We start from the raw sequence: 14,110 nt of genomic DNA on the forward strand, positions 1-14,110 counted from the left end.
CTATTCATTGGTAGATCAGCAAACCACAGCTTCCAGTATTGAGAGTATAACCTGGAACTCCAGGATACCTTCCTCTTGAATCTGGCTGGCCCTTTGATCTGCTTTAACAAATAGAATTTAGTGAATAATGAAAGCACCGGTTCTGGGCCTAAGCCTCAAGAAGGCCCAGAAGCTTACACTTTTGCCTTTTTGGGATCTCTGAGCTAATATGTAAGAAGTCTGGCTACTCTGCTGGAGAAATTATATGGAAAGGTCACATGGAGAGGGAGAAAATTTGAGACTACAGGGAGAGGCGGGCCCAGTCACTCCAGCTGAACCAGCCACCAGCTGATGCTACCATGAACAGCAAGGACAGAACAAGAACAGATGGACTAATTCCAGCCTAGACTGAAGAACAGTGAGTAAATAAAATTGTTGTTTTAAGCTATATATTTTAGGGTGGTGTGTGTTACACAATAGATGAGAGCACCTCCTCACCTTTCCTTGGGTGACTGCCTATACACTTTGTTCTGCATAAAGCCGAAGTCTCCATTTCTTAGCCTCTGTCTCTCAATTTTACAGCAGCACTTTGCCAGAAGCTTTCATATTAATTACTAGGACTCAGGCAAGCTTTAATGGAAAAAGTTACTACGTGAGGGCACGGAGGATGACTTTAGTCCTAGCTTAAGTTGTATACCTTTTAAAAGTGGTTTATCTTTTTGTCTCCATTATGAAATGAGACTAATGCTCACTCTACTTACCAGAGGGTGAAAGTATAACCGAGTTGAAAAGAAAAATGAAAAGCATTTAATAGAGCTTCCAGCTCAAGTGGCAGGTGAGGAGACAAAGAACACGGACTTAGTGTCATCCGATGTGAGATCTTGAACAAACTTAATATTTCTGATCCCCAGTTTTGACGCTGTAAATGCGATTACGCCTTCCCACACCACAGGTTCATCAGTCATGATTAAATGAGGCAACATACGGAGAGAGAGACCTGTTGCACAATAAACGACGCTAACTGCTCGCCATCAAATCCTAAAGTCCCCTCCCCCCGCCGTTCTCATATTCCTGCCCAACCCCCGAGAGTGATTTAGGAAGTCTGAAGTGGGACCCAGAAAGCTACATTTTTTTAAATCTACATTAAAAAACAGACAAACGAAAAACAAGTTCTCAAACCGATTTTACGCCAGGTGCCCTCACGCAAAAACACCCCGCTTGCTACCACGCCCCTTCCTTGTGTCAGGAGCCTCAAACTCCAGATATCGCGACGGTTCTTTCTTTCTTCAGACTCTGCTACAGGTCGCGCGAGAGTGCTTCGTCCAATCACGAGGCTAAATGGCTGCCCAACATGGCGGCGCACTTGGAGCGTAACATCTGCGTTTCTAGGCGCTTCGCCCTGCGGGTGGTTTAAGACTCTAGGGTTAAAGAGGCCCACTCTAGACTGGTCTTCTTGAAGAAACGTTGACTTCAGATGTGAGTCATTTAATATTTCTTGGGCGGGAGGAGAGGTCATTTAACCTATGTACGGCCCGAGTTCCTTATTCTCGGGTCCTGGGCTGGTGAGTTGCTGACTTCGGGCCTGGGGAGACAGACCCGATGGGTGTATGTGTGTGTGTTTGCGTGCGCGCGCGCGCGCGGATTCTGCACCTGTGAGGTACTGACTTTGGGTCTAGGGGGACAGACCACATGGGTGAGTGAACGGTTTGGGTGGGTGGGTGAGCGCGCGCGCGCACGTGGAGGGGGGTAATGGTGGTGGGGCGGCTGGGAGGAGTTGGCGTATAGAATGGAGGCTAGGATTGAAGTGAGAGAGGTCCCAGGGGCTGAGGAGGTTTAGAGAGATCCGAAACTGAGACGGGAAGACTGGGTGGATAAGATGAATGTGTGGGAGGAGTGGAGGAGATGGAGAACTGGCAATGGCGGAACTAGAGGAAAAAGAGTTATGAATGAAGGAAGGCAAAGTGAGAAAACGGAGATTGGGGTTGAACTGGGAGAAATTTATGCAGAAGAAATTTCGAGTTGGAAGCGGAAATTTGAATTCGAAGCGGAATTTAGATTCTTTTGTGTTAAGATAAACGGTAGTTTAAGACTGTTACTAAGAGGGTTAGGAGAAACCAAGGAAACAGCATGCAGATGGCAAAGATCAAAGAAAAGCGAAGCCTCAGTTTCAAGGGTGTACTCCTTTGGCTTTCTGGACTGACCCGGGTAACCCACAAGAGACATCCTTTTTGAGTGTCCAGTTGAGGGCTGTTCTACAAAGAATGAGAGTGCTGTGTTTTAGTGTTCTGGGACAGTGAAGAGTTTCATCGTGTGTTCAGTCAACAAATACTTAAGAGTGTCTACTCTCCCAGGCCCTAATTTAGGCGCGGGGATATCACAGTGAACAAGATAGACAAAATATTTTCCCACATGAAGTTTACTGGCAGGGCAGTTTTGAAAAGTAAGTAAATGCTGTGTATGGAATATCGGATGGGTAAGTTCTATGTAGGTACCGAAACTTTTAAGGGAGTGGAGTGTGTTAACTCACTGCACTAAGGAAAGGCATCAGGGGCGCCTTGGCTGGCTCAGTTGATAGAGCATGCTACTTTTGATAGAGGGGTGGTTAGTTCAGACCCCACGTTGGGCATGGAGCATACTTTAAAAAATAATAATAATTTTTAAAAAGTGGGAAAGGCATCAGTGAGAAGGTGAGGTTTTATCAAAGGCCTGAAAAAGGTGAGGCACCTTATATGTATGTACTTCTGGGGGAAGAGCAGTCTATACAGACCAAGTACAAAAGCCCTGAGTCAGGAATGTGCCAGATTTGATTAAAAAACAAACAAACAAGGAGGGCAGTGTGACTGGATAAGAATGAGCCAGGAAGAGAAAGATTAAGTTAGAGAGAAGTGGGAAGTGACAATGTTTATTCCAGCTAAGTGTTGATACTCAGAAGAATAAGATTTAGCTAAGACCCCATTGCCTGCCTTAGGAGATTGGTTAGCAAAAGGGTGGCTTTATTGATTTTTTCTGTATGTATTCTAATCAGAAGGGTTGATTAATGTAGGACATGAATTGAATTTGCTGTATCTGTAATTTAATTTGTTCCACATATGTTCAGAGTGTCGTGTGTACACTGATGTCATGTATGCAGTCTTTAGAATCTTAAATGTGTTGCAGAGCCTTACATACCAATGTCTCTTGAAATTACTGTTAGGGTACTTTTCTTTTGTTGCTTGCCAGAATCACAAGAAAGGAGAACATTTTCCTGTTTTTTTTAATTAAATTTAATTTATTAAAAATATTTTTTTGATGTTTACTCTTTAAAAAAAATTTTTTTTAATGTTTTATTTATATTTGAGAAAGAGACAGAGCATGAGTGGGGAAGGGGCAGAGAGAGACGTAGACAGAATCTGAAGCAAGCTCCAGGCTCTGAGCTGTCAGCACAGAGCCCGATGTGGGTCTTGAACTCATGAACCACAAGATCATGACCTGAGCTGAAGTCAGACGCTTAACCGACTGAGCCACCCAGGCACCCCTGATGTTTATTTACTCTTGAAGGAGAGAGATAGAACATGAGTGGGGGAGGGGCAGAAAGAGAGGGAGACACAGAATCCAAAGCAGGCTTCAGGCTCTGAGCTGTCAGCACAGAGCCGGATGAGGGGCTCAAACTCATGATCTGTGAGATCATGACTTGGGTGGAGTTGGTTGCCCAACCGACTGAGCCACCCAGGCGCCCCTTAATTTTATTATTTATTTATTTACTTTATTTTATTTTTTTAATTTAAAAAATTTTTTTTAATTTTTTTTAATCTTTTTTTAATTTTAAGTAATCTTTACACCCAACATAGGGCTTGAACTTACAACCCCAAGATCAAGAGTCACATGTTGTACTGACTGAGCCAGCCAGGTGCCCCTTATACAACTTTTTCATGGGGACTGGTTCTTGTCCTAGTTTTATGCTCCCCTCTTTCTTGATAGTCTGTAAGGGTATATTAACGTTAGGAAATTAAAACTTGTATGTAGTGAGTTTCTGTGATAACGTTAGGGGCAAAAGGTGGTAGTTTAGTATGCTGAAAAGCTTTCAGGTGACTATTAATTCCCCTAAATTATGAATTATTCATTGACCTAACAAATATTTATTGTATGCCAGTTGCTGGTGGATGGAATAAACAATAAGATGGACATGGTTGCAGCTTGGGAGGTGGGGTGGGGGATAGGACAGACAAATGTAAACTAAAGAACTTTGAGGGAAAAGCCTAGAATGCTTTGAAAGTCGGGGTGCCTGGGTAGCTCAGTTGGTTAAGTGTCTGACTTGGGCTCAGGTCATGATCTCACGGTTCGTGGGTTTGAGCCCCATGTCGGGCTCTGTGCTCACAGCTCAGAGCCTGGATCCTGCTTTGGATTCTGTCTCCCTCTTTCTCTGCCCCTCCCCCGGCTTGCACATGTCTCTCTCAAAAATAAATAAACACTAAAAATTTTTTTAAAAGGTATATATTTTTAAAAAGGTGTATATATACATGATGGAATATTACTCAGCTATTAAAAAGAATGAAATCTTGGGGCGCCTGGGTGGCTCAGTTGGTTAAGCATCCAACTTCCACTCAGGTCATGGTCTTTTGGTGGTTCACGTGTTCAAGCCCTACATCAGGCTTTGTACTGACAGCTCAGAACCTGGAGCTTGCTTCGGATTCTGTGTCTCCCTCCCTCTCTCTCTCTCTTCCTGTCTCCCTCCCTCCCTCCCTCCCCCACACTCCCACTCGCACTTGGTCTCTGTCTCTCAAAAGTAAATAAAAACATTAAAAAAATTTAAAAAAGAATGAAATCTTGCCATTTGCAACAACATGGGTGGACCTAGAGGATATAGTGCTAAGTGAGATAAGTCAAAGAAAGACAAATACCATATGATTTCACTCATGTGGAATTTAAAGAAACAAAAAAAAAGGTAGATGAGCAAAAAAAGACTCTTTTCTTTTAGATGTTTTTTTTTGAGAGAGAGAGAAAGAGAGAGCATGTCTGTAGAGGAGGGGGTGGGGAGAGACAATTCCAAGCAGGCTCCACGTTCAGCTCATCTCAGAGCCTGGCTTAGGGCTCTATCCCACGACTATGAGATCAGGACCTGAGCTGAAATCAGGAGTTGGACGGTTAACAGACTGAACCACCCAAGTGCCTCCCAAAAAACAGACTCTTAAATGCAAACAACAAACTGGTGGTTGCCAGAGGGGAGGTGGGCAGGTGGGTGGGGGGGATTAAGAGTACACTTACTTTGGGGCGCCTGGGTGGCTCAGTTGGTTAAGCGTCTGACTTTGGCTCAGGTCTGGTCTCGCGGTCCGTGAGTTCGAGCCCCGTGTCGGGCTCTGTGCTGACAGCTCAGAGCCTGGAGCCTGTTTCAGATTCGGTGTCCCCCTCTCTCTCTGACCCTCCCCCATTCATGCTCTGTCTCTCTCTGTCTCAAAAATAAATAAACGTTAAAAATAAAATAAAAAAAGAGTACACTTACTTTGATGAGCCCAGGGGAATATTTATAATTGTTGAACCATTATATCATACACCTGAAACTAATATAACATTATGCTAATTATACTTGAATTAAAAAATTAAAAACAATTTTTTTTTCAGTGTAGAAAGCTGTCAAAAACCTGAAATAGAGTGTTAGATCCATTACTATGTAAAGTTACATCTCTAATAAGCCTACAAAGGAAAGGTGCTTGTTGCCAGGAGACACTATAATAAGGGAATATGATTTAACTAGTGACATTAGGGAAGAAACACTTTCCTGAAGAAGAGATGTTTGAACTGTAAGAGTAAAAATGAGTAGGAGGGGCGCCTGGGTGGCTCAATCTATTAAGCGTCTGACTCTTGATATCCGTTCCGGTCATGATCTCACAGTTGGGTTAGAGAATTGCAGCCTCACATCAGGCTCTGTGCTGACAGTGTGGAGCCTGCTTAGGATTCTTGTTTTCTCTGTCCCTCTCCCACTTGCTGGCTGCAGTCTGGCTGTGCTCTCTCTCTCTCAAAAATAAATAAATAAAAACTTAAAGGGTAAGTAGGAATTCAGTAGGTGAAGAGGAGGAAAGAACATTACAAAGGGAATAAACTGTGTAAAGACCCTGTTGCCAGAGTGGAGGGACAGAAAGAAGAGCAAGGATAGGTGTGACATAAACTGATGGTGAAAAACTAGGTAAGGCCATGCTGTGCTGGGCCTAATATGTATGCTAAAGTGATGAGTTTGAGATAGCAAGCCTGTGCGAAGGGGTGGGGGTGGGGGCAGAGGAAGAGAGAATCTTAAGCAGCCTTCCTGACTGGAGCTGAAATCAAGATATCAAGAGTCAGAGGCTTAACTTTAACCAACTGAGCCACCCAGGCACCCTAGTGGTTTTTGTTTTTAATCCTCTGAGTAAAGATTTGAACAGGTGAGCATAGGAGAAGGAAGACATAATGAGATTTGTGTTTAGGAGATGATCTCTGCAAGGTGGAAAAGGAAAATTGTAAGAGTTGATTTCGTGTGGCCAAGTAGGAGGTTGTTTTAGCTATCCAAGTTAATTTGTACTGGGCTGATACCTGTGAAGATAGGGAGGAATAGATGGATTTGAGAGGTATTTAGCAGGTAAAAATCCTTATGACTGTTGATTTTGGGGGATATGAGAGGAGTATAGAACTAGCAAGTGATGCCTAAGATTCTGACTTACATAACTTTGTTTAGGTGAATGCGCCTTATAAAAAACAATGGAAAATACAGAGTGATAAAAAGAAAATACAAATCAGTTGCCACTGAGATATACACTAAAATATTTTTTTAGGGACGCCTGGGTGGCTCAGTTGGTTAAGCGTCCGACTTCGGCTCAGGCCATGATCTCTCAGTTCGTGGGTTTGAGCCCCACGTCGGGCTCCGTGCTGACAGCTCAGAGCCTGGAGCCTGCTTTGGATTCTGTGTCTCCCTCTCTCTCTGTCCTTCCCCCACTCATGCTCTGTCTCTGTCTTTCAAAAATAAACAAGCATAAAAAAATTATTTTTTCAAATTACCAACTGCACAATTTACTAAACCACTACAATGGCTTTTCTTCCAGTGTTTGTCTTGCAATATAAATGCATTAACTTTTTTTCCCTTTTTGTAATCTGGAAGAAGACAAAATTGTTTGTTTTCATTTGGTTTTTAGCTACCTAGGACTGACAAGACTGAAATTTATAAAATAGAAAGTGTATTTTGAAACATTAGTGACTTTATGGTGTACTACCAAATATTCAGTCCATACAAGAACACTGTAAAAAGTACCTCTGACTATTACTTCTTGGCTGTAGATTATACTGCCTTCTACCCCTTTGAGGCTTTCAAAAGAATAGTTTCCGGTTTTCTTCCCATGGTTTAAAAAAAAAAAATCATATGTTGCATACATTTTTCAAACTGTGATAAAATATACATAACATAAAAGTTAACCATTTTAACCATTTTTAAGTGTACTATTCAGTGGCATTAAGTGCATTCAGTGTTGTGTAACCATCACCACTGTCCATTTCTAGAAGTTTTTCCTCATCCTAAACCGAAACCGTGTACCCATTAAGTAATAATTCAACATTCCTACCTCCCTCCCAAACCCTGGTAACCTCTATTCTGCTCTCTATATGAATTTGCCTATTCTTGCTACTATAAGTGGGAAAATACAACGTTTGTCTTTTTTGAAATTTTTTTTTTCAACGTTTATTTATTTTTGGGACAGAGAGAGACAGAGCATGAACGGGGGAGGGGCAGAGAGAGAGGGAGACACAGAATCGGAAACAGGCTCCAGGCTCTGAGCCATCAGCCCAGAGCCTGACGCGGGGCTCGAACCCACGGACCGCGAGATCGTGACCTGGCTGAAGTCGGACGCTTAACCGACTGCGCCACCCAGGTGCCCCCGTTTGTCTTTTTTGTACATGGCTTGTTTCCCTTACATAATGTTTTTAAGGTTCATCCATGTTGTAGGGTGTATCAGAAATTTATTCCTTTTTATGACTGAATAATATTCCATTGTATGTATGTACCACATTTGGTTTATCCATTTATGGACATTTGGGATTGTTTCTACCTTTCGGCTGTTATGAATAATGCTGCTGTGAACACTGATGTGCAAATATCTCTTTGAATCCATGCTTTCACTTTTCTTGGGTATATGAGGAGGGGAGTTGCTGGATCATGTGGCAATTCTACTTTTTAAAGAACCGCCAAACTTTCCACAGCAGTTGTACACATTCCTCCCTGCAGTGCGTGAAGGCTCCAGTTTCCTAACATCCTCACCAACGTTTATCTTTTTTTTCTTAACTTTTTAAAATGTTTATTTATTTTAGAGAGAGAGTGCGAGCAGGGGAGGGTCAGAGAGAGAGAGGGGGGGACACAGAATCTGAAGCAGGTTCCAAGCTGTCAGCACAGAGCCTGATGTGGGGCTTGAACTCATGAACCATGAGGTCGTGACCTGAGCCAAAGTCCAACGCTTAACTAACTGAGCCACCCAGGCACCCCTCTTTTTTTTCCTTTTTAATAATAGTCATCCTAATGGGTATGAAGTGATACTGTGGTTTTGATTTGCATTTCCCTAATGATTCATGGTGATGTTAAGCATCTTTTCATATGCTTATTTGTTGTGTACATTTAAAAAATGTAACTCCTACTTTCTCAGTTGATTAGCAGAAATATGTTGGCTATAACTGTTGACTTGGCAACCACAGCTTTTTCCCATTAATTTTTTTTAAACTAAATATGCTGACTTTTTTCCTTTTTTTTTTTCTTTTTAAAGATGGCTCTGAGTAAATCAATGCATGCAAGGAATAGATACAAGGACAAACCTCCTGACTTTGCGTATCTGGCATCCAAATATCCAGATTTTAAGCAGCATGTTCAGATAAATCTGAATGGAAGAGTGAGGTAGGTAACAGATGAAGAATTCTTGATAACTGTATTATTCTAGTGTAATCTGAAAGGACACAAGTGTAGTGGAAAGCATACTGGGCCAATACTATACCTGAATGCTAATCCTAGACTTTTCCTTAAATTTCTCATCTGATCTTGGACAAATCACTTAACCTGTCTGGGTTGCATCTTTTTAAACTGTAAAATGAGAGGATTGGACCAAATACTTTTAAGTTTCTTTCTGGCTTTAAGAAAACTTGATCTCTGAATTATCGCTTACCCAACAGAGATTTCAGAGTAAGTGCAGAAACCTTGAGATTGTGCTCTAAAACTTGGTGCTGATGAGGGTCTAGAGTCCTTATTTTAAGTGTATGTTTATTTTGATGTAGTAGGAAAATCATCAGGCATCAAAACTGATTTCACAGATACTTAGGATGTCATCAAATTTAAAGTTAAATTTGGTAAAAATGTTGATTTTAAAAATTAAGGAAATAATAATATGAGTACTTAGGGAAATAGCAAAATTATGGTGATGGTTTGGGAATAACTGATGTGTATGTTATACCTTTGAGAAGGAAATATTTCACTGCATTCCTAAACTCTATGGGAGTTATAGACTAGAAATTCCAAGCCTTCTTGGGGACAGGTGTGGTGATTCAACTGGGGAGGAAGAGGAGCAGGATTGTGGAGAAAAGGGAAGGTAAGGAATAATAGGATAATAGGGCCTGAGACATTTTGATGACCTCATCTACTAGCAGTCTCTTTATGGCTTTAAAAATCGAAGCCCTAGGGCAGGACTTAACCTGAAGGCCGAGATACCCTAGAAATCTTATAAAAGTTTAAAAATAATGTATATTTATGCTCATTTTTCTGGGAGATAATTCTTAGTTTCTATCAGATTCTGAAAGCGATCAAGGCCCCCTTCAACAGTACACAAAGGTTGAGATCAAATACCCTAGAACTATGGTTTCCAAGCTTTTTTTGTCACTCAGTTAAAAGTTGAGGACCACCCCATATATGAATGCTTGTACAATTCACTGTGTTACTATATTAAGCACATTAGATGACATAATATGAAATAGAAATAAAAAACATTTAAATAAGAGTTCCAGTATTTTCTTTACATGCTCTAAAGAATTATTTTTGGCATCTTACTGTGGAGATGGTCTAGAGAGATTGAGTTAGTATTTCTCTTGGTGTAGATCATCTCTACCATCGTGCTTAAATCTTCGTTTCATAGTTATATATGTGGATGTTTTATTTGTCCATGTAGCTTTAGGACAGATGCAGTTTTTTTATTCTTGGTTTCCTGTGTGTTCCTATCATTGTACTTAATTACTTAACAAAATGTCTGTTGATTAACCATTTTGTGCTAAATTCTTGGAAAAGCCATAATAAAGAAGAAAGACAGTGACTTCACATTTGGAGTTTACACACTAGTAGGGGAAGTGGACAAATAAACACATTTGGTGTGGCAGAATCTGTGGGATGTATGGTAGCATCACATAGAAGGGAGACCCAACTGTGACTTTGGGACTTAGAGAATGATTTGAAACAAAAGTGGTGTCATGGTTGTGCTAAAGAATGACTAGGAGTTAGCCGGATAGAAGAGTGTTACAAGTAGAGGGAACGGTATGTGCAGAGCACTGAGCAGTAGGGGAACTGGAAAAGCAGAGTGTGCCTGAGATATAGTGGACAGATGAGTCTGGAGATGATTATGCTTGTAGTACTTTACAAGGCCCACTTAGGAGTTTGGAATTTATTTTAAGGACATGCATCAAGGGTTCTTGTATCTTCAGAGCTACCCACCCCCATCCTTATCCACTAACATTTAAAAGTAGAGGAATAACATGTTCAGAATTGTGTTTAGACAGAAGTAGTCTAGGAGCATTGCGGAGGATAGGTTGCAGGGGAAATTAAGATTGGAGGTATAGGGAGGTAAGTAGGAAATGGTTTCAGTAATCCAGATTAGACATTGGTGGCCTAACTAGGTAGAGGCAGGAGGGATAGAAATCACTGATGAATTTGAGAAAAATTCATGAATAGAATGAGCAGAACGTGGTAGAAATTAAGGAGTGTGAGCCAGGTGTGGTGCTTGGGATTCTAATTTAGCAAGAGGCTAGGTGGTAGTACCTGGTTTATTGAGTTAGGGATCAAGGGGGAATGAGCTTGTTTTTGGGGAGATGAGATTTTCGGTTTGGGTTATATGCAATCTGAGAAAGCTGTGGGATATTCGAGTACGGTTATTTAGTAGGCAATTGAAAACGGAAGTCAGAAGAGCAGGACAAAGCAGTGATATGGGGTGATGTTAGTAGAGGCCTTGGGTCTTTGTGCTTGCTTCGGCAGCACATATACTAAAATTGGAACGATACAGAGAGGCCTTGGGTCTTTGAACTGAATCCTGAAGACTGAATAGAAGGGGGAAGGAGGGGCACCTGGGTGGCTCAGTCAGTTGAGTGTCTGACTTCGGTTAGCTGTCTGAGTTTGAGCCCTGCATCAGGCTCTGTGCTGACAGCTCAGAACCTAAAGCCTGCTTTGGATTCTGTGTCTCCCTCTCTTTGTCCCTCCCCCATTTGTGCTCTGTCTTAAAAATAAACAAACATTAAAAAAAAAAAAAGGGTGGGGGAAAGAATTCCAAGTACAGAGAACAGAATTTTGTGAAGGGTGTGGAAAGTTTGGAGACTTGCACGTAGGTGGGGCTGAAGTGGACATAGGATAGCAGGTTGGGGAGTAACAAGATGAAAAAAAGAACAGGTCATGAAGAGCCTGTCATAGCATGCAAATTAACTTGGTTGCTCAGACACAGAGGAACTAGAGGAGGATTTTTAAGATGGCTTAAGATTTATATTTTTTAAAATAATAGCTCAGAGAAGACCAGACAGATTTGTTATTACAGCATATCTGAATGTATTAAAGGTGCCTGGCAAGTAATAGACATGCAAAAAATTTATTGAATTCACGAGAGTTAATTCCTCTGTAAAATCTAACTCTGTGCCATTTACAAATGGCAAACTTACTTTTTGTCTAAGTTTGTATTTAAATTCCAGCTAGTTAACATACAGTGGAATATTAGTTTCAGCTGTAGAATTTAGTGATTTATCATTTACATACACCTGGTGCTCATCACAAGTGCCTTCCTTAATACCCATCACCTGTTTTTTGTTATTGTTTTTGGTGCAGATAGATGATTTTATTAAAGCACAGGGACAGACCTATGGGCAGAAAGAGCTGCCTACTCATCACCTGTCTAACCCATTGCCTACCCCTCCTCCTCCCCCTGTCCACCTCACAAGTGACCTACTTAAATTATGGATTAATGGAAAATTAAAGGGATGAACAAAAATTTTCTAGGCAAATGAGAGTTCCCCCAAATTAGAAAAAGTAAAATAGAAGAAAGCATCAAATTGGAAAAAAAAGGACTAGTTTATGTTAATAAAAACAATAATTTTCATTGAAAGTTAAAAAAAAAATGAAGGTCACCTGGGTGGCTCAGTTGGTTAAGCATCCAACTTTGGCTCACATCATGATGTCATGGTTTGTGGGTTCGAGCTTCACATTGGGCTCTGTGCTGACAGCTCAGAGCCTGGAGCCTGCTTCGAATTCTGTGTCTCCCTCTCTCTCTGCTCCTCCCCCACTCATTCTCTCTCTCTCTCTCTCTCTCTCTCTCTCTCTCTCTCTGTCTTTCTCAAAAATAAAAAAACAAAGGCTTCAGCATTTTGAAAAATATAACAGAAATATCTTTTAATAAGTGTTTAACATGGGGCACCTGGGTGACTGTCAGTTGAGCATCCAACTCGATTTCAGCTCAGGGCATGATCCCAGCGTCGTGGGACTGAGCCCCAAATTGAGCTCCATGCTGCGCATGGATCCTACTTGCGATTCATTCTCTCTCTCCCCCTCCCTCTCTCCCTTTCTCTCTCTCCCTCCCCCCCTACTTGTGAGCTGTGAGAGCGCTCTCTAAAAAAATTAAAAAGTGTTTAACATAATTTGGAGACACTTTTCCTTGTATTTCTAACCAAGTAGACAAAAGTAAACAGGGAAATAACCTTAGGGACTTTCAGAGGATTCACAAATGCCTTGAAAACAATTAGATAAAAATACTTGAGTTGGAGGCACGTCTGGCTGGCTCAGTCTCTAGGCTATTGATCTTAGGGTCATGAGTGGAAGTCCCATGGTGGCCGTAGAGCTTACTTTAAAAAACAAACAAACAAAAAAATGGTATATTTTTTTTCTTGAGGAGATAGGGTTCAAAACTTTGACCTGTAATTTAGAACTTCACTTTTAAAAAGGGTCATTGACCCAAAAACCATTAAGTACTGCTGATAGGAAGCCTAAACAATACATTCAATAAATTTGATTTAATTATATGTTTCGAACTTTTAAAATTTTTTTATTAAAAAAATTTTTTTAACACTTATTCATTATTGAGAGACAGAGGGAGACAGAGCATGAGCAGGGGAGGGGCAGAAAATGGGGGAGACACAGAATCTGAAGCAGGCTCCAGGCTCTGAGCTGTCAGCACAGAGCCCGACACGGGGCTTGAACTCTCAAACCGAGAGATCATGAGCTGAGCTGAAGTTGGACACTCAACTGACTGAGCCACCCAGGCGCCCCTGTTTTGCACTTTTAAAAAACTATTTTTATTTATTTTTGAGAGAGTATAAACGGGGGAGGGGTAGAGAGAGAGGGACAGATGATCAGAAAAGCACGCTCTGCACTGACAGCGGTGAGCCCAATGTGGGGCTCGAACTCAACGAACTGTGAGATCATGACCTGAGCCGAAGTCGGACACTCAGCCAACTGAGGCACCCAAGTACCCTTATGTTTTGAATTTTTAACCTATAAACATGAATGCATGTTTTTTTTTTTAAGTTTTATATATTCAAGTAATCTCTACACTCCACGAAGAGCTCAAACTCATGACCCTGAGATCAAAATTTGCAAGGTCTACTGACTGAGCCAGTGAGGCACCCCATATTTGCTCACCTCTTAAGCAGGGTGTGTGTGGTATGGAGAGGGGGTATTTCTGAGTCAGTCACTCTAAGGACTGGTCTTGAGGTGCCACTTAGCAGCTCTGGAGGTTTTAGATAATTAACTTCACGGAGACTGAATTTCCTCATCTAAAGAACACAGGGATAAAAAGACATATTTTGGTATTTGTCATAAGGGTTAGTGATAATGCATGTGAAGTGACACATTATAAACACTTAGCAAATGATAGGTACCCTTATTTTTGTTACGCTTGGTGTAATTGATAAGGTGACGAGGATTTCT

The 14,110-nt window shown here is 41.3% G+C and overlaps 1 protein-coding gene across 2 annotated transcripts in view; it reads left to right on the plus strand.

The window, feature by feature from the left end:
* Positions 1–1,296: 1,296 nt before the first annotated feature.
* The window catches only part of METTL16 (methyltransferase 16, N6-methyladenosine), an 81,263-nt gene continuing 68,449 nt past the window's right edge, over positions 1,297–14,110 (plus strand). The window contains exons 1-2 of one of the 2 annotated variants that reach the window (XM_015081389.3): positions 1,297–1,455; positions 8,724–8,851. In XM_015081389.3, coding sequence (XP_014936875.1) covers positions 8,724–8,851 — 128 coding nt within the window. In that variant the 5' untranslated portion in view covers positions 1,297–1,455. Of the gene's footprint in view, positions 1,456–1,750; positions 2,420–8,723; positions 8,852–14,110 lie in introns of those variants that run through there. The other variant, XM_027034676.2, reaches the window with a different exon arrangement.

Source organism: Acinonyx jubatus, chromosome E1, assembly GCF_027475565.1.
Source record: "Acinonyx jubatus isolate Ajub_Pintada_27869175 chromosome E1, VMU_Ajub_asm_v1.0, whole genome shotgun sequence".
In the NCBI taxonomy this organism is placed as follows: domain Eukaryota; kingdom Metazoa; phylum Chordata; class Mammalia; order Carnivora; family Felidae; genus Acinonyx; species Acinonyx jubatus.